This window comes from Chamaea fasciata, unplaced genomic scaffold, assembly GCF_029207755.1.
Source record: "Chamaea fasciata isolate MVZ Bird 193981 ecotype frontalis unplaced genomic scaffold, bChaFas1.0.hap1 SCAF_8, whole genome shotgun sequence".
Classification (NCBI taxonomy): domain Eukaryota; kingdom Metazoa; phylum Chordata; class Aves; order Passeriformes; family Sylviidae; genus Chamaea; species Chamaea fasciata.
The window spans coordinates 23,734,139-23,758,309 of NW_027094093.1; the positions used below are offsets into that span (position 1 = coordinate 23,734,139).

Here is a 24,171-nt window from a genome sequence, read left to right on the forward strand (position 1 = left end):
GCAGTTGAATGTTAAAATTTAATAGAAATCCTTGAGAAACAAAGGGAAAATAGAGAGCAGACCCAGGAGAAGTGCACTGGCCTGCAGTCCGTGCACACATGCTGCAGGCCACACCAGAAAGCCAATGGCCTTGAGAAGGATGCTCCCTCCCCAGCAGCCCTACTGCCCTCGCAACAAACTGGAGCCACACTGGTACCTATGGTCTCTCTTGAGCTGCAACGTGCAAGCCTGAGGTCTTCTGCAGGGCCTGTTGCTGGGGCAGGGCAGGATGTTGGCACAGACATTCAGAAAGGATAAAACTGGACAGTTTCACTCCCCCCCAGGCATGAGGACTGGGGACTTATCTCCAGGGGCCAGGCTACAGCAGGGCAAGGGCAGACTCAGGTGCCAGCAACTCAGGACAAAGATACAGGCGAGCAAGGGCTCAGCCTGTGCTGACTGGGGACAAGAAGGGCAGGCTCAGCCAGCTCCCACGCAGCAAAGAAACCACCATGTCAGGCTTTAAGAACAGTCTAGGACAAAGGTCAGATAACCCCCACTTCCTCAGGCTTTGCCACTTGTTTTAGAAACTGAAGTTACACAGGTCTCCTCTTTGGCCAGGAAAACATCCCTCTCTACAACAAGCCCCAAAACAAATGTGCGGTGCAAGGGGCTCCCACAGTCCTTGTTCTACAGAGTCAGCTCCTGTCTCTTCCTTTGAGGTAGGTTGATGTGTCCCCAGGAAGGGACGGTGGCTGCTTGGTCACATCACCAGGGCAGCGTCAGAGAGGCAGCCAGCAGGTCTCTGGTTGGCTCCACCAGTGCACTTGTTGAGAGGTAAGCTCTGAGTAGGGCTGGGCTCCAGGCATCTTGTGAGATCCTCACCGGCTGAAGGGAGGTATGTGCTGCAACAAAAAGGAGACTGTGAGCTTCTTAGGGACAGTGAGAAAGGACCAAAAGGACCATGGTGCAATAACCATCTTCTGTATCACTACACACAGACTCAGAGATAGGGCTGCCAAGCTCACCTACTACATCTCCCATCCCAGCCAGCACCAGTGACCCCAACAGGTATCCCAGTATCAGTGGGACTTCAGTGCCACAGCTTAGTCTCCCTGTCTGTGTGTAAACCCAACTCCATCCTCAGCAGAGAAACAGGGATGACCTTTTTCTTAGAACCAGAGACCAGGGGTGTGCCTCCCCTTCACTTTGGCTCACCCAGATAAACTCGAGTCCTCCACCTCTGCAGGAAGGCCTCAGCATCCCAGCTTTCCTTGGGGAAGCTGGGAGAGTGCAACAGACCTGGAGGCCTCACTGTTCCCTCAGCCAATGCTGCAACTGAGAGCCTCTGCTCACTGTTAACTACATCGGTGTCCACAGAACTGATAGAAGTTCCAACGTGGGGAATATCTTGTCAGCATGCTCTGGCCATGACAGCTCCAAGCACCACCTGATCTGGCTGTTGTGAGCTTCACTCCCATCTAAGCTGGGTGTACAGTGCCAAGGAGACATGCCCAGTTGCACAGACATCATGCCAGCCCCATCTGTTGGCTCTACAGAGAGCAGAGGCTTCAGAGCCTGCAAACCAACCTGCTCCTCTCCCCTTAAATAAAGCTGCTTTTTGGGCTGCCAGTTTTCTACCAGGACACCAGTCCAAAAGCCACACTATGAACACCATGGATGTCACGGCCAGTGCAAACTCACCCCAGTCTGCCCAGTTCCAGTTTGCTGAAGTCATTTGATTGAATGCTACTCTTCTGGAGGAAGAACGACTTTGGCAATGACCACTGTGGGAGGAGAGGGAGACAACAGAATGGCTATTTAAGTCGTGGCAAAAATCCCTCAAGCCTGCTGTGCTTTGCCATAGGCTGCCCTAGAGAGCTTCAGCTAGAGCTGCCTCGCTGCTGAGCCTTGTCACTGCCACAAGACTGTTCCCAGAATAGCAAACAGAGCAATCTTTGCTCTCTGCCTAATGAATCCCTCTGCTGAAAGTGGGAGTAGAGCATCTCGAGGTCAAAAGAGTGGGTTTCTTTCAGGGTAGCATTCTGCTCCAAGCCACAGGAGTGACAGAGATGACTCCGTCACAGAGAGGAACAATGGGCAGGACAAGTGCCAAATATGTAGGGCTGTGCCCAGTGCACCCAAGGATATTCAGATGCAAAATACTTGCAGATCTGATATACTGTTCATGACTTCATGTTTATGGGAAATAGGGCAGCATGGGTTTTTCCAAACTCCTGGAGGCCTTGGCAAAGTGGGAAGAAGGCAAACAGGTAAGACAGGAGCCAGAGGAAGCAGAACAAGCAGGATCGCTACCCAACTCTGTGCAGGTAAACAACCGTCTCTGCCTACCTTACCCACAGTTATACGCACCATCTGGGCCAAATCCGTCCCTGCCCCAGTGTGGTACCCTTTGACACACCAGTTCTTCAGTAGCTCCAGACCTCGGAAATGACAGAAGACAATAAGTGAGAACAAACGGCCAGGTTTACAGAGAGTTAAGCCTTCCCAGCTCAGGGCATGCAAATATGCTGCACTGACCACAGAGAACATGCTATGCAATAACTACTTGAACACGTGCCTGAGCGCAGCAAACACGGGGTAAACCGAGGGCGTTCACCCTTTGTATGAGCAAACATCAGCGCGTGGGCTGCTGCAGTGCTTGCCTTCCTCCCAGGGAGCCAAGACATTCCTTGCAGCAGGCTCAGCGAAACAGGGAAACTGGGGCAACACAGGATTTGCCGAATTAGACCAGATTGGCTGTCCCCCTGAGCCCGGTGCCTGCCAACAGCAGTACCTGATTTGGGCTGCACCGGTGAAAGTTCCCACCATGCAAATGTAGAACAGCTTTACTGTCATCGACCCCTTTCCCAGAGAAGGGCAGCTCAGGCAACCTCCTCCTTGCAAAGCACTGATCAGCTGCAGCATCCCAGTGCATGATCTCTTCCCTACAGGGATCCATCCAGAGCTCAACACACCCTGACAGAGGGCAAGACTGGCACAGATCATCGCTGGTATGACTGGAAGGGACTGATCCTCTTACCACACACAAGACATGGTGCTCCAGAGCACAAGCAAGGTCATTTTGAAGCAGAGCCATGTGTTCAACTGCACTGAACAGGCTCCACTTCCTCCAGAGCTTCCTGCTAGCTGTCCCCACTACAGCCAAGCAACTTGCTCCTGGCCAACCCAGAAATGTTGAGAAATTCAGGACTACTCCCATCCTGTTTTCTTAAGAGCCTTAGGGTCATAGCAGAAGGCTAGGGTGACTTGAGAATTAAGAACCAGCAGAGTTAGTCCATTGATGCTGTCCAGCTGGGATTACTATGGGTTTTTATAAGATAACAGGAGAATTGTTGCTGTCCAAAGCCTGTTCCTTGGTGACCTTTCAGCAAGCCCCAGAACCTTCTAAAATAACCCCCATGTTTGGGGGCCAAGGGGAGCAGGGCAGCTCAGATGCCTTGTCCTGGGTGTGTGCACCAGCCTGGGCTTTGCATCTTGCTGGCTAGGGAAAGAGAAGTGGTGCGTGGAACAGAGGGGAACAGGAAAGGGATAGGGGGAGGGTGGCTTTTGCTCAGAGGTAAAGAGCAACAATGGGATAGAGCAAATCTGCTTGCTTGGCTTCTTCAGGGAAGCTGGAGCACTGAACCAGGACCCTTGCCTGAGCGGCGAAGTTCAGGGCAGCACTTCAGTGAGGATGATGACAGAATCTTTCTTCCAGCTGATGGAAGATCATCCAGCAAAGATATTAGCAAGGCAAAGGATGACACATGCTGATAACACAGGCAGAGAAGGCTATGATGTTACCATCTCTCTGTGAAAGACTATTACTGAGCCCTTTAATACTCGCTTTAACACCAGTGAAAAGTGATAAAAGCATTTTTCCTTCTTTCTCTCCTTGATAGCCAGGTGAGGAGCACACATACAGTCATTGCAGTGGAGGACCAACCAGCTCCTCCAGAAGCCTCTCCATCTAGATCAGATATTGGATGGAAAGCCCTGAGCCACACTCTGTTTTTATTTTCTCTAATCCTTCATGCTAGACCTCACTGGCTCTCTCTCCAAAATAGCTTATACTGCTGCCCTGATAGAGACAACCCTGGGTGAGAAGGAATTGGTCCTGCCCAGCTATGCCTCATTAAAGGATAATGTTTTTTATGAAAATACAGAATTGTGTCCTGAAGGGATGGAAATGTTAGCTAGATTTCTACTGTTTAGGAAAAATTTTCATTTGTACACTGACTGTATTTCATCAATTAGAAAGCTGCAGGAAACAGGAAATAGGCCAAATTTTTCCTTCAGAGATCACTTGTCAGAAGCAAAGCCCAGCAAATCCAGCTGTTTCTCCCTCAAAAGAGAGAAGAGAAACACAGTAAGAGGCCAAAGCTACAGGTTGAAGGCAAAATCCCAGTCTGCTTCACGCCCAGGGCACTTAGAAGTGCTGGCGCTGTGCGTACCAGAACAGTCATCACTTCTCATCAAGTCAGAAAAAGCTTTTTGTGATATTTGAAGCAGTCTGGGAAGGTAACACATTTCCTAGGGGTTCGTATGCAGGCAGGCAGCTCCCCCTCAACATGCATAGCTCAGAAGTCTCCCACGACTGCTGGCAGGCAGCCTGCCTGAGTCAGGTGGCTGTGCCAGGGTTTGGAGGGCAGTTACCTTTGTGTCTATTCAAGTAGTATTTGAGCTCCCACTGGGTCACCAGGATGTTAAAGTAACGAGGCTGCTCGAAGAAGCGCAGGTACCGCATGGAGATGTGGCTGGGGAACACCCGCTCGAACTGCCCGCGCCGGGAATACTCATCCTCTGTCTCCACCAGGACGCGAACGTCATCTGGAGTCAGGATGTCCAAGACAGAAGAATAAAAATCCTGCAGACAAGAGCAACCCAAGGTGAGAGAGAAGCATCTCTCAAGCAGAGGTCTTCATGTGTCTGAGATCTTTGGGACAAAGGCCACATGGAAACTGTGGAAGGAATCTAGACTCAATGGTGACACCAACACCGCACAGAACTGAAGAGAACACCAATTCTGCAGCCCAGCCTCTCTTAAATACACTGCCAGAAGGCACACAAAGCCAATGCCCCTACCAACCCAGCATGGGGGTCAGCTGGCAAAGGCTGTAAGAGCTGCACAGAGAAATAAGGAGGAACAGGCAGTGCCCAGACTCTGTTTGGGAACTGGTGGGTAACGTGCCCCTCAGCACACGGCTATTTTAATGTACAGATAAGTCAGTGAGACAGTGGCTTAAGCAAACCAAATTTATTTCTGACCAGCTGTCTTGTAACCCACTGAAGCCCAAGTGCACCCCATCATCTGGCTGACCCTGGCAAAGAGCACAAATCTGAAGAGGGAAGAGGGATAGACATGTGGGACTGGCTAGGACATGGGCCTGGCATGATGGTGCAAATAACAGAGGAGGTTGTTTTGTACCTGGTCAGGTATCTTCTGCATCAAGTAATAAGCCTTCTTCATCTTCTCTGCTCTCAAATGCTCAGATACTGGCTTGGGCTTCTCCTTCAAAGCACTGCCCAGACTGAGGACACAAGAGAGACAATACAGCATTTAAGTGGAGAAGACAAAGTCCTGTCATGGCAGAGCTGCTCCCAGCAACTTCTGAGAAAGTAATGACACCTTCATGAAAATGACATGGAGGAGAGAATACTTTCTCCAAGGATTTCACTAATTCCGAGATCAGCGATGGATCCACGGCCTTGTGCATCAGCTCAGAACCCGGGAAGGATGTGGGCAGGGAAACCAGGAGGACTCTGCCAGCCCCTCACTAAGACTTTTCAGTGTTCCTTCACCCAAAAGGTGAGCCATCACCTCACACTCACACAGGATGCAAGAGAGTCAAGGACACACCATGATGCGATTCACAGCACATGAAGCCTGGTAGGATCTCATGTTGATATCCCACTTGGGACACTACTTCCTAACTGCAAGCACAGGGATGAGGGTACAAGTACTCAGTACTGGTACTGTACAAGGAAGAAGAGAACTCTTACATCAAAAACTTCCTCTGGCAATATCCAAGTACTCCTAGGACTTGAATTCAGCCACGCCATGGGAAGCCCTGGCGTTTTGTATTATCTGACCAGCAACCATCTATTCTAAGCACTAGCTGAACCATTTGGGGATGCCAGAACGTGGGAGATACTTGTTGAAAACATTTTAACCCATATATCAACATAGCACTTTTTTTTCTGCTGCTGCAAAACTTATTAGTTATGTGCAGATCCAAACAGGGAGAGAAGAACCTTGAGTTTGTGCTGCATGGTGCTTGGGGATCAACTACTGGATCGACTGGAATTCTGCCCTTATACAGAAAAAAAACAACCCCTCACAAGGTTCCCAGGGCATGAAATACAGTTAAACAAGCTTGCCTCTGGATGCAAGAAATCTGGTAATGCATCATCTGAACCATGTTAAGGATCCACTTAATCCCCTGCAGGTCTTTCTGCAGACACCTGCCCTTCAGCACTTTCACTGGAAGTGGCAAACCAGCATGTGATCAAAGCACCGCAGACAAGCTGGTGAGAGCTCCCCATCTGGAACAGGCCCATGTTCCAAGCTTCTCCAGTGAAGGCACAGGACACTCAGAGGGCAAGAGTCCCATCTTTTGGCATGCCCACATCACTGCATGCTGGTGCTTAACCCAGCAAGCTGATCCTTCAATGACATATGGCCAGCAGCCACTCTGCTGCAGAGAACAGACTGGTTTCCTTCCAACCATCAGGTTTGAAACCGGGATAAGCCCTAGCTGTGGTAACCACAGAAGGATTAGGGGCCTGGCTGGACACACACTCAGGAATTAGCATTCTGCACAAAACAGCCATGTTAGCTCCAAAGTAAGACTGTGCACACCTCCACCCATAGGTTGGCAGCGTGTGACACCTGCAGTCCTGCCTAAAGAACTGATCACTCCAGCATTTGCAAAATAACAGGTGCTCCTCTTGCTCCAGGCAGCAGTATATCAGTTGTGGTAAGTCAGAGGGTAAGCAGATCCAGCCCCAACAGAGCCAGCCAGTCCTCCAAGCAAACAGAGAGGCAGTGAAACTTAGCATCATATTAGTTCTGGCAGGGGGAAGGACAAGAGAGCATGACTTGACAAGCTGCAGAGCAAGCATAAATTATATTGGCCTCACTTCCAACTATGGACCTGCAGAGAGGACATAAATCCTTCCGCCTTGAAAAGACCACAGGAACCAGATACTCAGGCAATGAGGCAAGTTCTTTGGACCCATAGCTGAAGCACCAGCAAGCACAGACTCTTAACAGCTAGAAGCCAGAATTTGCTGGGCTCCCAACAGCCTCCCAGATGAAATCCCTCAAGTAAAAAGCATGCTTCTCTGACAGAGAAGGGGGCTAACCTGCATGTAGAGCCATTTCTTGTCTGTGTCCTTGAGGCCACACTGTCCATGCTGGGCAGAACAAAGCCAGCGAGGTTGAGGAGGTCCCGAATCATCTGGCCCTTGATGCTCACATCCAGTGGGGAGTTGGAGTGGAGGCTGCAGAGGGGAAGCATCAGAGCAGCCTGAAGTGCTAGAATGGAGGTGTCAAGCCCAATGGCCCCGAGATCAATCCCTGAGTTATTACTGACCAGGATAAAAACACCAGCCTGTCCCTCACCTCATGAAACCAGCCATAAGACACTAACAGAAAAATCCTGACAATAGCTCTTTGAAGGGAGGGGGCTTCCTATCAGAAATAGTTAATTTTTCCATCTCTTCCCAAGTTTGCTAGAAATAGGTAAATCCATTCCCAGAGCCCTGTGTATTTGGCTCTGTGTACAGCTCATGCCCACCCACTCTCGCAGGCAGGAGAGGCCATGCTCGGTTACCCTGCAGCTCCTGGCCCTCCCTGCCTGCACAGCCGACACCACACGGCCGGATGCCGTCAGGAAGCAAATGGTGCACGAGGCAGTGGAACTGCTGATAGCTTCTGCCCACGCAAAGAAATTTCTGCCATCACCCGTTCTGTACAAGACACATTCTTCCTTGGCCTCCCTTTTTTAACATACTCTTCCCTGGCTCTAGCTGGAGCATGCCCAGCAAAGCTTTCTGAACTGCAGACGAATGTTGCTTTCACAGACAGGGAAGGTTTTGATTCCTGCAATCTGGAGAGGGAGGCTTCAAAGCCCATGGTCTTTTAGCACAGGCTACAGGGGACATTGCAAGCCAAACTCACTTTGTAGTAAAAGAAAGACCATTTTCCACTCTGCTGTGGCTCAGAATATGCTTTACCTCGGGGAAATGTTGACTTCTAAGATCCAGGGCTTGAGGTTTTCATCCAGCATGATATCAAACCCAAACAGCTCATGGCAACAATATGGCCGGCGCACATACATCTTCACCAAGCTGTTCACGTAGGGCTCAGAACTGCAAGCCAAGAAAAATTGCTTGTTTCCAACAGTCAGACAGACAGCAGAGCTCTGGCTGTTCACAGCACATGCTGACAGTTCTGGAAGTGTAATGCAGCCATGTGCTGTGGGAGCAGGTGGGCTGAGGGACCAACACAGGCCTGTGAGTTGCTGCTGCTTCACTACGTATGGATCCAGCACTGCATCCTGAGCATCCCTGCTGTGTCAGGTGGCATCCACCTCTGAATACAAGATTTATCCTACACCAGAGACCATCCTCTCAGGCTCCCAGGAAAAGGAGAGGACTGGGTGGCAAGCTGGGCAATTTGGGGTACACCACACCCTTCTGGCCTTCAGGCAGGTCAGGGAAATGTAAGGTCTATTTACCCTAGTAAACTGTAGGCTTACTGTAGCTCCTGCAGCTACTGTTGCAGGAGCATAAGCAACAAGATAAAAGTAGGGATCTGCAAAGAAATACTGAAGCCAATAGCAGTGATACCATTTCAATTAAGAGCAAAAGGACCAGGCTGAGAAGGGACTGGACAGTTAAAGGGGCCAGGGGGCACCTCACAAACACACAGTGCAAGGGGTGCCAAGACTCACGCAATGATGGTTTTGATAACGATGTCTTTAATCTTCTCCCAGATGGCCTCACTATTAATTCCCTTCTGGGTCAGGTAACTCCAGAGAGCTTTGAGTGCCCTGTGAGAGAGAAAGCAAAGGAAGTAGCTCTGTAGCCCCTTGCTGCTGGCGGTGAAAGCAACAGAGGGGAACCCAGCACTCTTCCCTGGCATGGCAATCCTCCTGACATCCTCAAACCTTTCAGTTCCTAGTTGCTGCTCTCCCCTGCCTGGCCCCTGGTCTTGAAGGCCCAAGCTACTAGGAATAGGAATCTGTCATAGATTTCTCTCAGCACAGTCCCAAATTAGCACATGAGCAAGGTAAGTCAGGCCCAGATCTTCAACTCACTCCCCCTCCGTGTCCTCAGCAAACCTCCCCTTCCTGCAGGCCTTCCCCCGCAGCACTACAAAGCAGCTCAGCAGGGATCCAGCAAGACCCCAAAAATGTTTTAGCTAAAGCCACTTCACTGAGGCTTCAGAGATGAAAAAAACATGCGTAACATCTGAAAAATGTGGGTAACAAGATGGTATGATGGAACATCTATGCTTTTACAGTAGTTTCCCACACCACACTGAGTGCTGCAAACTACTCTGACACTGAGCCAAGGATGCTCAGATATTTCTCAAGTGAGACCATGTGGCTAATGGCCAGGAATCCAAAGGTCACACTTCCTGCATATAAGATGGAGTGGATTACAGCCACACTTATCTTTAACATAGGAGCAGCCAGCTTTGACTTGCATGCAAGTATGGAAAACCCACACAATCCCACCCCCACGCAATTGCAACTGCTGAGAGGCAGCAGACCCTGCTAAAAGTCCCAGTGGAAGAAGAGACCACTGTGCAGTAAGTCCAGGTCTAATCTGGCCACAGGAAAGCACCTTCTGCAACTCCCTTTGAAGTGCAGTACCTCTGCCCAGTCTGAGAATTGAGAACTCTATCCTGCACTATTTTTAAAAGCGTTCAAACACCACCATGGAATCAGAGACAAGTTCCTAGGGCTTGCATCCACTCCTGCAAGATTGCAGCCCTCCTCCCAAAGGCCTAGAAATGGCGCCACTGCTCCTATTCCCACTGAGTAGCAGATAAATTAACAGTTCTGAACCAGCGCTGTCCCCTTCTCTGCCTCCACAGCAAAGTCAAGAGTGAAATGGGCAGAAGTTCCCATCTAGCCAATTTAAGGATCACCCATTCAATATCTAACAAAAAACCAATCAGATTCTGCTTTAAACACATCCCATCACCCCACACAACAGGGGAAGGGGATGAACGAGCAGAGATGAGTGCAGCGTTGGAAGCAGGGAATGGCACAGACACAGGCAGGATGAACAGCACCTACAGGTTAAGCAGCAGTGGACAGGATGAATCACAAGCCAGGGAAACCATCCAGAGTCCACTGACACTAACTCATGATAAAATCACTCTGTTCTTTCAGTTTCCCAAGTGGGTGCAGATGATACAGAAAGCAAGTTCAAGTTTTGGGTAAGAATACTGAAAAAAAGTATGACTTAATGGGAATTAGAAAGAGCTACCTTGTACCCTAAAAGTAGCACCTACCATTTGTGTCCCTGACAAGCAGTCTCATCGGAGTTGGATTTGTACTCTGTGTTCTTCTTATTCACACTGTAGTTGGTCAAGTGCATGAACTTGTTGCTGAGGCTCTCCATTGAGGATGAGTATCTGGAGGAGGCAAGAGTAACACAAGCTGTCCAAGACTGAAGTGGCTGTCCCCAGGTCCACGAGGCAGGTAAGACTTTGTTCTCATCTCAGACCACTCTCAGCCATCCACCACTCTGGCTGCTTGCAGCTCTCTGTCCCCAGAGACCCCAAGCTAATGGAACAAAACATGAGACAGAACAGGCTGCCTTGGGACAGTGGAATGCAATCCCATCCTCACAGCATATCCTCATGAAATAAAAGCCAGAGCATCAGTGAGCAGAAGCACTGATGGAACTGCAGCACCCTGAGGCAATACAATGAAAACTGGAAGAAACATCTCAGTTTCTGGTGTGTCAGCTTCTATGCAGAATAAAGCACAGACAACGTATTTCAAGAACTGCTTTACACTGAGTTGATCTTTCATTGGCAAGGTTGGATGTAGGCAGCATCCTCTCACATTCCCTTTCAACAGTCACCTGAAGCGACCCCGTGTGTTTCCACACTGCTTCTTAAGCAAGCAAGATACAGCTTTAAGCATCACCCTTAGAGGGGATAACTCCCTCCTGCCCCAGCCAGGGCAGATACCACAGCCACAGATGCCTGGGCACCAAGGTAGCCCCCAGAACCACTCTCCTGCACAACCTACTTGCAGCTGGCAAAGCGAACCAATCCATCCTTGAACAGGTAGACCCTGAGAGGATCATAGCAAGTGACGTAAACATAGATCCTCAGGTCAAACTTCTTTCCGCCAATGAGGTAGGGTTTGTGCAGGTATCTGCAGAGGGACGTAAACACATAAGGGTTATGATTTTCACATGCAGGAACATCTCTAGCCCCCAGTTCAGAAGCCCTGGGCAAAACAAGGGACCAATGCAGAAGCCTTTTTGCACAGCATTTCCAAGTTAATCTTATCACAGACAAAATGAGAGAAAGCAGCTCTCCCATTCACGAGGAGTTCCTGCAGCACATAAGCAGTGTTTCCTTCTGCTCAGTTCCATTTTGAAGAGATTTTCCCCAGTTTTAAGGCACAGTAGCTTTTCCACACCCACAACGCTGATCACAATATTCAGGAACATCTAAGACATGCAGTACACCACAGATGGTTCTGTACAGTGAGCAGAAACAGTTGGGTATTTTAATCCAAAGCATTTGATTATTCATCCTAGAAGTTCATGATTTTCCATAGGAAAGATTATCTCATTGCATGGAAAAGGGACAGGGAGAACTAACAAGCAAACACAACAGTTCTGTCTGCCAAACACTGCAGTTTTCCTGCCTTCACAAGAATCTTCCCAGAAAGCAACCTCAAAGATGAACTATTCCACTTTTCTGCAGAAGGGGAAGGAGTTGAAAACTCTGTCATTACAAGAAAATCCTTTGACTAACATCTACACACACTGGGGCTTTTACTGAACCACTCTAACTTGGATAAGAACAAATCTTTGACAACTGCCACCTCTTCCCTGGGACATCTCTTCCCACTGTGCTTGTGTGAACTGGATAAGGTTTGTTTGTCTCCAAGCATGCCAAACCCCAGAGTACAGAGCAGTGGGAGCCAGATCACAGCACACCTGAAGCTGTCCACCTGCCAGACAGAAGCTCCAGAAAGCTCATGAAATCAAGTTGTATCTGAGACCTCAAATATCTACACAGAGACAGCAGCACTCCAGTAAGCTCAGCTGCAGCTGATGGAGCCAAACTTCCAGCAGCAGGATAACCAAGCAGTCTCCAGAGAAGTCTCCAGATGCAAATCAGGTACTTCTGCTTTGACACGCAGTGGGAGGGGCCCAGAATTGACCAAAGATACAAGACACTGAGAGGTCCCAGGCTGTCTGTCAACCTTGGTTTTATATTCGCTCACCTCTGTACTAGCAGAGGTCTCCTTTTGGGGAGCTGGCTCCACTTGTGGATGACCTGGATACCAATGCCTCTTGCTGATGCTGGCTGCAAAACACAAACAAGAAAGGATCAGATCTTCTCCCTGAAGCTACAAAAGAACAGAGGATTGAGTTCTGCTTTATACCTACTGGTTTCACAATCCATTTCTGTCGGCTAGCTCCTTCCTCCCATGCTTTCCTGAGTAATTTGATGTCCTGGGGCAGGATAAAGGATTGAGGGAAGAAATTAAACTCCTTTTTCCCACAGCGAGCCTGCATCTTCAACAGGTTGCGCCACAGACGGTCCTTCCTTCCAATTTGAAATGAACCAGGGAAGTGGTTTAGCTGGAAAGGAAGACAGATGCTATGAGATCTCTCTGCTTCCCCATCTCCTAGCCCACCCCTTCCTGCTCCCTTGGCAGAGGATACATCCTTTCTGAATACAGTGCAGGGTGACAGTCTTTGCTCCCCTCTCAAGATTGCACCCAAACTGATTCCACCTACTCCGGAAGCTTTGCAGGGACAAACTGCATAGTTTAGAGCATCAGAGCTCTTCAGAAAAGGCATGTACTTGTGATAGATACCAATACTTTGGTCCCTCACAGGTTCTCAAGCCACACCTGACTGTTCTGTGATCAGAGTAAGGTACACGCCCTTCGCTGCACTGGCAGCGAGGGCACTGTCCCTACCCCTCAGTTCTGCCAAAAGGACTGCTTTAAGCAGCAATGACTGAATTTAGAGAAGCTCACAAATAAACACAATTTAGCTACAGCCTCAGTCTCTATAAGAGCCACCCTCACAGCAGAGATGATCATCCAGCTATGCCTGTCTCTTGGACTCCTCTCCCAGTTCTGGAAGGGACACCGCAGGGACTGCATGCACAGCAAACACCTGGCCCTGAGGGGAGGGGTACGCAAATTGCTTCCAACACACTCTCGGTGAAGGTGAAAGAGGTCAGCCAAAAACAGCCCCTACCTTTTGGTGCTCCCTGATGGCTTTGAAGCCAGGGGATTTCATGTGGTGGCCCCAGCAACCCAGCCAGTCATTGCTTTCTGCAGGAAAAACAGAAAAATTCATGACCAAGCACCCTGCCACCCCTCTCAACCCACAGCACCCCATCGCCTTGGGCTAGCAGAAGCATGCCAGGGATGCTGCACAGCTATAGCACAAAGCACTCATACTCACTACTGCAAAGCTGCCAAAGCATGGGCTGTGAGTGGCATCCAGTTAACCAAGGGGGTCATATCCTTGCAAATCTGACTGGTTGCAAGGCTGAAGAGGCAAAGGGTCAAAGGAATGCCTTTAATTTCCCAGCATCCTGACTTCTCTGCATTAAAGCTGGCAAATGAAGCAGTTGGCTAAAGAATGCTATGCCCCTGAGGGACATGTAGGACGCCAAAACTTCTTAGGCCTTCCTCTGCCCTCCATGTCTCATTATAGTCCCAGAATAGTCTGTGCAGAGGTCTCCTGATACATCCAGGAGTCACATAAATACTTCCAGGAGATGGATTCCAGAGTATGAATCATAGCTGCAAATGCTCAGTGCTTCTCCTACACATCTCTTCTGTGACAAGTTTCCCAACCCTGAGAACTCTGACTATGGTCAGAGAAGATGCCTTCCTCCTCAGTACATGGGGACAAGGAGTAGCAGTGCTGGGCCTGGAACTATACAAGGGCCAGCCTCCTCAGAGCGGCAAGCCAGAGCAAACCTGCCTCACATCTGCCTCAGTTCCTGACAGCCCTGGAGCAAGTCCTTGTGGTCTATGCCAGGAACAAGCCAAGAGGCAGATCAGACCCTGTTGGGACCCACAGATCTTAGATACTGCAGGTCAGACAGGCAATAGTGTGAACCAAGCATCCTGCAGTGCCAAGGCTGTATTGCTTCTGCTCTGTTCTTTGCCAGGCATTCTGCCTTCTTGCGTCCCTGCGCTTGAGGTAAAGGAAGGACACAATGTTGCCTCCCCCAACTTACTTTTGCTAACTCTGAAGTGGGACCTGTCAATAGTTTGCTTCACTATGTTAGGCGTGACTCTGCACATTTTCCATCGCAGCAGCTTCCTCTGCTCCCAAGGCAGCTTTTCCACTAGGAAGGCAAAAAGTTAAAGACTGAAGGAAAAAAAACACAATACTTGGAGTTACTACAATTCTTATGGTTTGCTGCACAGGCACCAGGCCTGTAGACAGGGGTGCACAGCTGTTGCTGCAGAACTGTCATGGAGCAGAAGACTCTACAGCTGGAGGAGATCCAGCTGGAACAAGTAGTGGCAGCCTGAGTCACACTCCAGACAGTGGAAGCAACAGAGTTTACTGCAGCCATTTGGATCTCACAGCAGTGCTGGGTCTCATCATGGGAAGGATTAAGGGCAGCCACTGCCAGCCAGCTCCAGGTTCTGTGCTAGTACCCCTTGCTCCCTAATAATGGGCAGGCCACTCTCACCCTGTGCAACAACAGGCCTTGGCTCACCTGTCTCATCCCGAGTACTGAAGTAGATAGTTGGAGGCACATTAGGGAATAAACTGCAGACAAGAGCTGGTTTGAGCACTTTATCTTGAGACTCAGCAGGCTGGGCCAGGCACCCAATGCAATTCCTAAAAAGATGAAAGAGTAGGCAGCTGGCTAAAAATGAAAAGTAACAAAGGAAGAGGGAATCTGGAAGGAGCCTTAATCTGGGTATCAGGAATTTGCACCATCATTACAATGTGGTGCAAGCAATGGGCACTAAGGTCAGTAACTCAGTCTGCAGCAATTGGGGGGTGAGTCTGCAATGAATGCACATGCCAAGTAACCGCTGTGGGGTTTGTGATTTTCTGGGGCAAGGAGTGGAGTTTTTTACATGCCAAACCCTATAACCTTGTCCAAGGGAGCAAGGGGTGGAGACTGTAATACATACGACTTAACTGTTGCAACCCTAGAGGTTTTGCTGTGTTACAGGGGAAAGGGATGAAGTTTTACCCACTGCATGTGCACCTCACTGCAGCAAGCCCCAATACGTGGAAGGAGGGATAGAATCTGTAATGTTTCTATTAAGGTTGTGATGAAGTGAAAAGTAGGGTTTGCAATGAATGTATATTCAAGTATATGCCAGCGCAGCCAGGGGAAGAAGCCATGCCAGAGTAATCTAATAAGGAACAAAGAGCAGCAAAAGAAAAGGAACTACGACACGCTATGGTCAAGCTCTCGGGCCACCCCTTGCCTCACTGAAGGGACTGAGTGTAGCTTGTTGCAGAAGAATTGGAGAAAAGGATGGGGGAAGGTGTTTTTTCAAAGTCTTTGTGGTTTTTTTTCTTTTCAGCACTAAAATCAATAATTACAAGTTTATTAACTGGCAAGGATTATATTGGTTAACATTCTCTGGCACAAAACTGGTTTTGTCCACAACAAACTGAAGGCAGAAGACAGCTGCAGAGGCTTCAAGGCCAGGCCAACACACAGCCTGCACAAAGAAGGGGTCAGCATGCCTCCACCCTTGCTGCAAGAGGCATTTAGCCGAAGCACTGCTTCCCCCGTCTGCCCCAGAGGCCAACAGACACATCCTGCCAGAAACAGCTGCTGGGCCAGTTTACATCACCTCTGCAGGACTTTCACAACACATGTGCACACCCAGACCCCTGCAGCACCCCAAGGCTAAACACTTGCTCACAGAAAGCCTTGCTTGTCTCCCAGATTAGTGATGACATGATGGGAAGCAGCGAGTTCTCAGGCAGACAGCAAAGCCTGAGGCTTTGGGTGAAGAATCTTTTTCTAATATCCAACCTAAACATCCCCTGACAGAACTTCAGGCCATTCCCTTGGGTCCTGGGACAAGTCTAGAAAAATACACCAAGTTCAGTGCACTGTTCACAGATACTAACCTGGATCCAGAAGTCACGGAGCCACTGGATGACACATCAGCATCAGAGGAAGCATCCGAGTCACCTGCAGGAGGGAACAAACTCAAGTTTTGTGTCCATGAGGAGTGAATGCACACAGTTAGGGAGGGAAGAGAAAAAACAAATGCACCAGGGGACAGAACCTTCCGGCTGCCCCAAATCCTCGGATCCTGGCTTTTGCCCAATTAGGGTCGTAAAAACAGGGAAGGGAGCAGAGATGACAGCCCTGCACAGAAAGGAGATGGGTAAGTTCTGGAGAAGGACTGGTGAGCCCTAGCTTGCCCCCAGAAGGAACTCATGCAGTTCCTCCTTGCTGTTACATCACTTTTGGGTTCAGTACATCCTGAAATGACAGCATGAATGTAAGACAGGAGGGCAGCTCTGCTCACCCCCAGCTCCCAGTTAGCTCCTGCTCTCCCCACATTGAGGCATGGAGCACAGCCCTCCCTGGGGAACCAGCACTCACTGTCCTCATACTCCTCTTGACTGCAGCTCTCGTCTAGGCCATCAGGAAGTTCTTCCTCTGCTTCATCCTGGGGGTGGCTCGGCTCCAGCAGTGACTTCTCAGCAGTAGTACTGGGACAAAGGACATCACATAAAAAGGAATGGCACATGCTTTCTGCGGCCAAAAACCATGAGGCAGTATGAGATAATGTGGGCAGGGGAATGAGGGCAGTGCCCTCTCCAGTGCTGATGTACAGGCACTCATCCCAAGCTAGGAAGATGGAGAGGCCCCAGACCACACTGAGAAGGAACATGTTCCAGAGCAGCTAGAAAGAAGAGGAACAAGGACATCCTCTCTCAGTAGAAGAGCAGGAGCTCCATGTTCTCACACCCTTTCTATCCTGTATCAATTCTGTGTTCTTTTGTGAACCCATGTCTCTGACTAGGAAGGTGCGGCTCAACAGCAGGCTTCATTCAACATATGTGCAGAGCCTAACACTGCAGGCAGGGCCTCCAGCTGAGGAGAACAAACTCGAAATGCCACACAGTAACTCCTTGCTGTGGTTGAAGGAGAAGGCAGAATAGATTGGAGCCACCCCCAGCGCTGGAGTGGAGCTGAGGGTTGCAGTAAGGTGCCCCACCCCGCTAGGATGCTGCAGCTGGATTTTGCTCCAGAACACAGCCCATGGTTATCCTTACGATCACGTGGTACTGCTCACAGTGCGTCCTCTCCCAACACACACAGATGCAGCAGCCAGCCTGGCACATCCTGCCACAGCCTCCCTCCTCCTCCTGCCTCTACTTACTTAAGCTTTCCTGGAACCACAGCCTGGGCCTGTTTCTCCTCTTTCTCCAGTTGGATGGTGGACACCTGTGCTGCCACGTCAGAGATGGCAGCGAAGTGCGGAGGCTCTGCTCTTGCCAGGCGGTCCCCGGCACACAGAGGGCTCAGCACGCCCGCGGGATGGCAGCCGGTGCTGCAGTCAGGAGGGCCGGCATGCGAGGCCAAGGGAGGGACACTGATCTGCTGAGTGCAGCCAACGGCATCACAGGTGCCTGTAAGGCTCGAATTACTGTTAAGGTGATGGCTGCCCAGCTCCACGTTCAGGGGAGCATTGGTTTCTTTCCGGGTGATCTGCATCCCAGCATGCTGCCTCCTCCTGCTGTTCTGATTGGACAGGCTGCCCACATTCATAAAGCCAGAACTTTCAACTTGGCACCCAAAGCCTCTGTGTGTGGCAGCCTGACTAGGTAGCTGCTGCAAAGCCTTAAAGAGGCTCCTCTTGTGATCCTTCTCTTCTGAGATGTGAAGTCTCCCCTTAGCATCCCCCAACCAGCACTGGTCCTTCCGGAGGATCGCACTGCTTGGCACAGGGGCAAGGGAGGGGACTGTGTTTTGCTCTGACACAATGTTGCTGTTTGTCACTGCTCTGTTGCTCAGGCTGCTAGGGAAGCTGTCGCTACGGTCCCTGGAGCGGGACCATGAAGCAGCAGGAAAACTCCAGGTGTTTTCCACCTTTTTCATCTTCAGTGACTGCAGAAAAGGCACTTTAGCACTGCTTGGCCATAGGAAGGAGTTGTTATTGAGCACTGGTCTACAGGAGCTGGCAGCCTGCTGACCTGAGCTGAGGGCAGAGCCTTTGATCCCAGTTCCAGAGCGCTCCTCTGCCAGCAGGCAGGGCTCCACCAGCACGGAAGACATCACCCTTCTCGTGACAGAGCCAGTGTCTGGAGGGCTTTGGAGGCTATCTTCAGTGGGCTGTGCATGGTGTAGTGACGGTGAGCACAAGAAGCAGGATTGCTGCAGAGGGATCCCTGAGGGCAGCAGGATGCGATCCTGGAAAGCACTCACGTATCTCTTCTCTAAATTCCAGACGGGTTTCGCCTGCTGCTGAGCGAGGTGCCAGGCCCAGCACAACTGAGGTCTTTCTGCCGGAAGGGTGCCTGATTCCAGCCCAATGCTCTTCTGCTGCTTGGGGCCCAGATTAGCATGGTCTGGTCCTGCAGATGCCATGTAGATCCATAGCATGTGAGGCACGAGGGCATCAGTCACCTACAGCAGCATCTTTGCTGGCCTGAAACAAAAGGACAGCATGAAAGACACTGCTGCCCTGTCAGGACACAGCACCCAGCCCAATGCCGCATGAGGAAAGCAGGGTGAGCTGCTTTTCCTGCAGGATGAAATACCCATCTCCCATTTACTGAGCTCACCAAGAGTCTCCTGAGACCAAGTCAGAGAACGGCTGGCATCTCACATGAAATCGGACGATGCAAGAAACAATGTAAAGAGAGCCATCTGCAGGAAAGCTTGTACCCTGCAAACACACAGGGGTGCCTGACTACCAGCCAGGGCCATGGAGTAGCAGCCCCAGCACAGTCAACTTGTCTGCAACAAGAGGCTTCCTGCCTGGGACCCACAGAGCAGCTGGAGCTCACTCCGACAGGTCTGCGTCTCCAACATCACCGTCCACCCCTGACTCTGCCACAAGCCCCAAAACGTCTGCTTTATTTTTTCTCCCTGCTCCTTAAAGCTTCAGCTCACAATGTTACACAACTAGGTGAGAACCTCAGCCCTTGCTTTTAAAGGGAACATGCTTCTCACTCTTGTAGAAAAGCTTAGCGAGGGCTAAAGGCTTCCTATAAAGCTCAGGACTGAGAAGGCTGCAAGAAGCAAATGCAGGGCTGTTCTAACATCAACACCTCTGTTTCCAGCAGAGGTTGGCAGTACTGTGCACATAACATTTCTCCCTACTGCAGTCCTACAGAAAAGTCTCCTGCAAGGAGCAAACTGGCAGACCACAGAGCTGCAGATGTTAAGTGTCCTGAATCTTCCTAGAATGAACTATTGCACCATACCTACAACATCCTCTTGCCTGAGGAGAAGGGAAAAGAGAAAACAAACCACTAGCCAGTTATTGCTTTAACACGTGCCTGGAGGGGCCCTGGATACAGCTGCGATAGGAATTTGTATTCCAAGCAGGCTGGCTGGTTCTTCTACCTTCCAGCTCTCACACACTTGCATGTTTAAAAAAAAAAGTACAAAAAGAATGATAAGCAGTGCATCAACCATCATACTCTTTCTTTTCTTGCCATACACATACACACTCCTTTCTCACCTGAAAGACAAGCCTCAGATGCAGCAGTTAAAGTGTAGCTTGGAGATCCCGAGGTTGCTCTGTAGCACCATCACACCACAACAGCACTGGGTCAGACAGGCCTACACCTGCCAGAACTCAGCCTGTGAATCAGCTCTAGCATGTAGCAGGTCAGCAGCATTTCAGCCAGAGGGTGTAGGAGATGGAACATCCCATGCAGGATCCCATAGGAGTTACATATTCTCAAGGAGAGCTGCTACCCTACCAAGCTCTCTAAAGAAATATGGAAGGTGCCAAGTCCATTCCATGCCCATAGGGCTGCATTGCTTGTGCACTGACATTGACTGCGCACTTGTACAGTCAAGCTGAGAACTCCTGATGAGGACAGGGTGCCTGTATTCTGCTGGGAGCTGCAGCCCAGAGGGGCTCCAAGCCCCAGGGAAGAGAATCCCACAACCAAGATGTACGACACTATTCCATTGCTACCCAATCTGCCCCCCAGCAGCAAACCTGGCTGTGTTGTGACATTCACAGCGATTAGCACAGAGTGAAGAAGCTGCGGCTCGGATGCCGCCAGCTGCCCAGCTCAAATTTCCACCAGTAAACAAGAGAGCAGAGCTTGGCTTCCCCACGCTCTCCCCCCCCCCCCCCCCCCCATGCACCCAGCTCACAGGCGCACTTGGACCACAAAGTGACCCCAGCACATCAGTGAGCATAGGTGTTAAAGAGCAAATTAAAATCCAAGGAGAATGAAAGTGTTCCTGTCTAGAGGAATGTGGCATCACCATGTGCACTGCCAGTTTGGCCATCGCCTACACTCTCACCCGGCTGTGAATGACCTTGTAAAACCAGCCCGAAGTGAGAGCCATCCGTACCTCATCCCCACCCGGCTTTACAGCTATCAGTGGATCATCCTGCTGTTAAAATAAGAGTGATGTGGCCTAATGAAGCTGTAACCAGGGCCAGGCATCTTACAGTCAGCTTATACACAGGTGTGAAAATGCCAGCAGAAGCCCTGTATGACCCTGATCTGGAGTAAGTGACAACAGTAGCACAGATGTGACTGAGACAGACATGGGGGTACTGCTGACAGCTGTGGCCACGAGGGTGGAGGTCTGGCCATGGCACAGCCTTAGCTAACACTGCCTGGAGCCCAGCCCCACAGTAGCAGACAAATATGTGCTGTGATTGCCCCTCTCCCGAGCAGTTTTGTCATGGAGCTGCAGAAGTGTCCGGACCAGCCCAGGGGAGGGGTGTGCAGGAAGCAGTGGCTGCATAAGAAAGACACAGGACCTTTAGTACAGCTTTTAGGTAAAGCCTAGGTTGGCCGACAGCTAGTCACCATCACTGTTTCCCTGTGGAGACACAGGAGCTCAGAGATAGGGACAGGAGGGGCAGGAATGATGAAAAGAAGATGGCCCCATAGGGGGCAGGTCAGGATACATCCAGACTGATAGCACCAGCCCATGCGGCCTGTCCTTCCCCTCATTCACACCTCCTGCATGCAGCACAACCAACTCTAACGTCCACCTGAAAACTGTCTCCCATCCTTACTGCAAGGACAGCTTGACAAAGCAGCTGCTGAGCATCCAGGAGACCTGATGGAGATGGAGAGAGGCACCTTCACATGCCAGGCTGTGGTCACAACACGACAGCAGCTGCCACATCTCTGTAGCTCTGGGTAGGAACAATGTGACCTGCCCCAGGTAACCAGCTGGGAAGTTTTCCCTTTATGTTTAGTTCAGTAGGAGTTTTGGGATGGACAAAGGTCACAGCTTGATGCAATCCCTAGTTCTGCCAATGCAACTCTACAACAAAGGAGCTGGAGTCTGTTCTGCATCTCACAATGGTAATAAAACTACACTCTTGAAATTTTATTGTAGAAACATAAGCTAGGAAAGGCCCTGGGTGAACTGGCCAGGCTGGAATTCAAACCCAACCAAGTAATTAATGGATTTTGGCTCGGACTTATTGACACACAATACAGAGGCCAAAGCTGTCACTGTTGGGAGTGACTGTACAGCTGCACTTGCTTACAGTTATTCTGCCAGCACCTTTTATTGCCACACAGCTCGCTCGCAAGTGTTGGGATGTCAGCTGGAGCACTGCCACAGCCTGTACAAATGTCACATCACAAGAGCACAGGGCCAATATACGCCCCAGCCTCTGCGTGCCCCTGTATGCATTAGTCAAAATCCTTTCTTCCAGCCTGAGCCCCACTGCAGCATGTGCTCCTCTAATTAGAGTGTGGCAGCTCCTCACAATCCTGTTCCAAACAGGAAAGGACAAGACCTTAAGAGTCTGGGTGTGCACATCATCCCACTGTTACAGGAGTTTGGCTGTGGAGGTTATTTTAAGTGCAGCACGGTGACACACTTAAAATAAAAAGAGCTTGTAAATGTATGCACCGCAAGCTGACCTGATAATGTGTTGTCAGCCACACACAGCCTAAACTCACAAGGAGGAGAGATGAGACAACTGCAATTGCTATTGTTTTCTATGCCCTTGCAGGGTGCATATTCTGTTCAGCCCTTTATGATTAAAAGGATAACATTTTTTTCTAAATGAGACCTGAGTTCATACCAAGTTCCTCACTCCCAGCTCTGGGACTTTTGATTAAGGCTTGAACAAGCAACTTAACAACAATACAAAACAAACAGGTTTTAAAACCAATATACATTTCAAAATAAGCGTTTGTGTCCCTTAAAAAAATTTAAAACTTTGAACAAGATCAGCAACATTGACCTGAAACCGACTGCCTAAAACTGCTGCAACAGCTGGTAGCTAGGTACAAACCTGTGCTTCAACAGCATGGAAACAGCCCTCCCTCCCCTACACCAGCTCCAAGAAGCAAGTGGCCTCAAGGGCAGTCACAGACCAAGCCAAAGCACCTGAGGCCACCAGCAACTTCAAGCTGAAGAGCAGAGAGTGTTACTGGCCACAATTTGTCTACAAGGACAACACAGCTCAGAGCCAACTTGGCCACCACAGAAATGCTGTTGGGTGTAACAGCCTGGTGCGCTGCTTTGCCACATAGTTAAGCATCACTGTTCTCTCTCAGCTTCAGTATCATCGTTGCAGAACCACATTTTGTGTGCAAATCCAGAGGATGACAACCAGCTTCTGTCCTAATCAAGACATCAAGTTTTTGCTTGGCCACTAAGACAAAAAAAATCAAAACAAAAACAAACAAACAAAAAACCCAAAAAACCAAACTCAACAACAAACCCCACCCCCCCAAAAAAAAACAACAAAAAAAACAAACAACACAAAACCAAAAATACCAAAACAAAAAATAACAAAACCCAGTGAGAAATCAACCTCTGTGAGGATGCATCAGCAAATTCCACCTACATCCCAGGATTACATTTGCGCCAGGGCTGGCCATTTCCATTCATCAGCTGTGGTGCTGAACTCCACTCCACACTGAATAGAGGAAGTATGAGGAGTGTATGGATGCCCAAAATTACCCTTTACCTAAGGAGAGCACTGCCCTGCAAGAGAAATAGAGCAGCTCAGGTGTGTGATCATGTTCCCAAGGTGGAGGCAGACCTCAGGGACAGCAGGATGCTGGACCAAGCCATGGGAGAGCTGGAATCCAACCACCACCTCACCCTGCGCTGCAGCAAATGCCTCCCTCCATGCATACACAGGGTGGGCTGGGTACTGAAGGCTCATGTGTTTGACTCCACAAGGGACTTTCCCACCACACTAAGGACGCTGAAGCACAGTTGCCAGACCAGGTGAGGAACTCTGGCACAGTAGGCAGAAAATCCAGTGCTGTAGCTTGAGTGTACCAGGGACACTGAAAATAAAGGGCTGGCTAAGTGCTCACCCTGGCAGAGCTGCCCTGGCTGTGACCAGACAGTGCAGGGGCCACAGCAAAGGGCAGAGCATGGAGTCCCTATCATTATCAAAGGATATCAACTTTTCTCCCTGGCAGATTCCCCAGGGCCTGAAGCTGATGTAGTGTACAGTGACAGTGGATAATGCAGCTCTGTTTCCCCAACAGTGAAGCTGGCAAGTGCCTGCCCTTGCTCCCACCCAATTTTTATTTTTTATCACATGGGCAACAGAGGCAGTTGTACTACAGCATAAACAAGTGTAGAGAAACAAGTCTGGGTTAAAAGCAACAAGCTAAACCATGAGGTGTTTAACAGCCTTTCACCAAGGAGGTCTACAGCCCATTCCTGAAGATCCACACTGAAGGGACAGCATTTTCAATTGAGCTTCATGACAGGAGAAAAGGCACAGCTGAATTACATGG

At 49.9% G+C, this 24,171-nt stretch overlaps 1 protein-coding gene across 2 annotated transcripts in view; it reads right to left on the minus strand.

Moving 5' to 3' along the window:
• TTLL4 (tubulin tyrosine ligase like 4) overlaps positions 1-24,171 on the minus strand; it is a 25,841-nt gene continuing 1,670 nt past the window's right edge. Inside the window, exons 1-19 of one of the 2 annotated variants that reach the window (XM_066190146.1) lie at positions 19,021-19,094; positions 17,616-18,884; positions 16,832-16,941; positions 16,348-16,411; positions 14,960-15,084; positions 14,468-14,578; positions 13,471-13,547; positions 12,646-12,840; positions 12,480-12,562; positions 11,265-11,393; positions 10,517-10,639; positions 8,943-9,041; positions 8,224-8,358; positions 7,351-7,488; positions 5,411-5,513; positions 4,639-4,849; positions 2,353-2,423; positions 1,684-1,766; positions 1-884 (exon numbers count right to left, since the gene is read on the minus strand). In XM_066190146.1, the coding sequence (XP_066046243.1) occupies positions 743-884; positions 1,684-1,766; positions 2,353-2,423; positions 4,639-4,849; positions 5,411-5,513; positions 7,351-7,488; positions 8,224-8,358; positions 8,943-9,041; positions 10,517-10,639; positions 11,265-11,393; positions 12,480-12,562; positions 12,646-12,840; positions 13,471-13,547; positions 14,468-14,578; positions 14,960-15,084; positions 16,348-16,411; positions 16,832-16,941; positions 17,616-18,838 (3,222 nt within the window). In that variant the 5' untranslated portion in view covers positions 18,839-18,884; positions 19,021-19,094 and the 3' untranslated portion in view covers positions 1-742. Of the gene's footprint in view, positions 885-1,683; positions 1,767-2,352; positions 2,424-4,638; positions 4,850-5,410; positions 5,514-7,350; positions 7,489-8,223; positions 8,359-8,942; positions 9,042-10,516; positions 10,640-11,264; positions 11,394-12,479; positions 12,563-12,645; positions 12,841-13,470; positions 13,548-14,467; positions 14,579-14,959; positions 15,085-16,347; positions 16,412-16,831; positions 16,942-17,615; positions 18,885-19,020; positions 19,095-24,171 lie in introns of those variants that run through there. The other variant, XM_066190145.1, reaches the window with a different exon arrangement.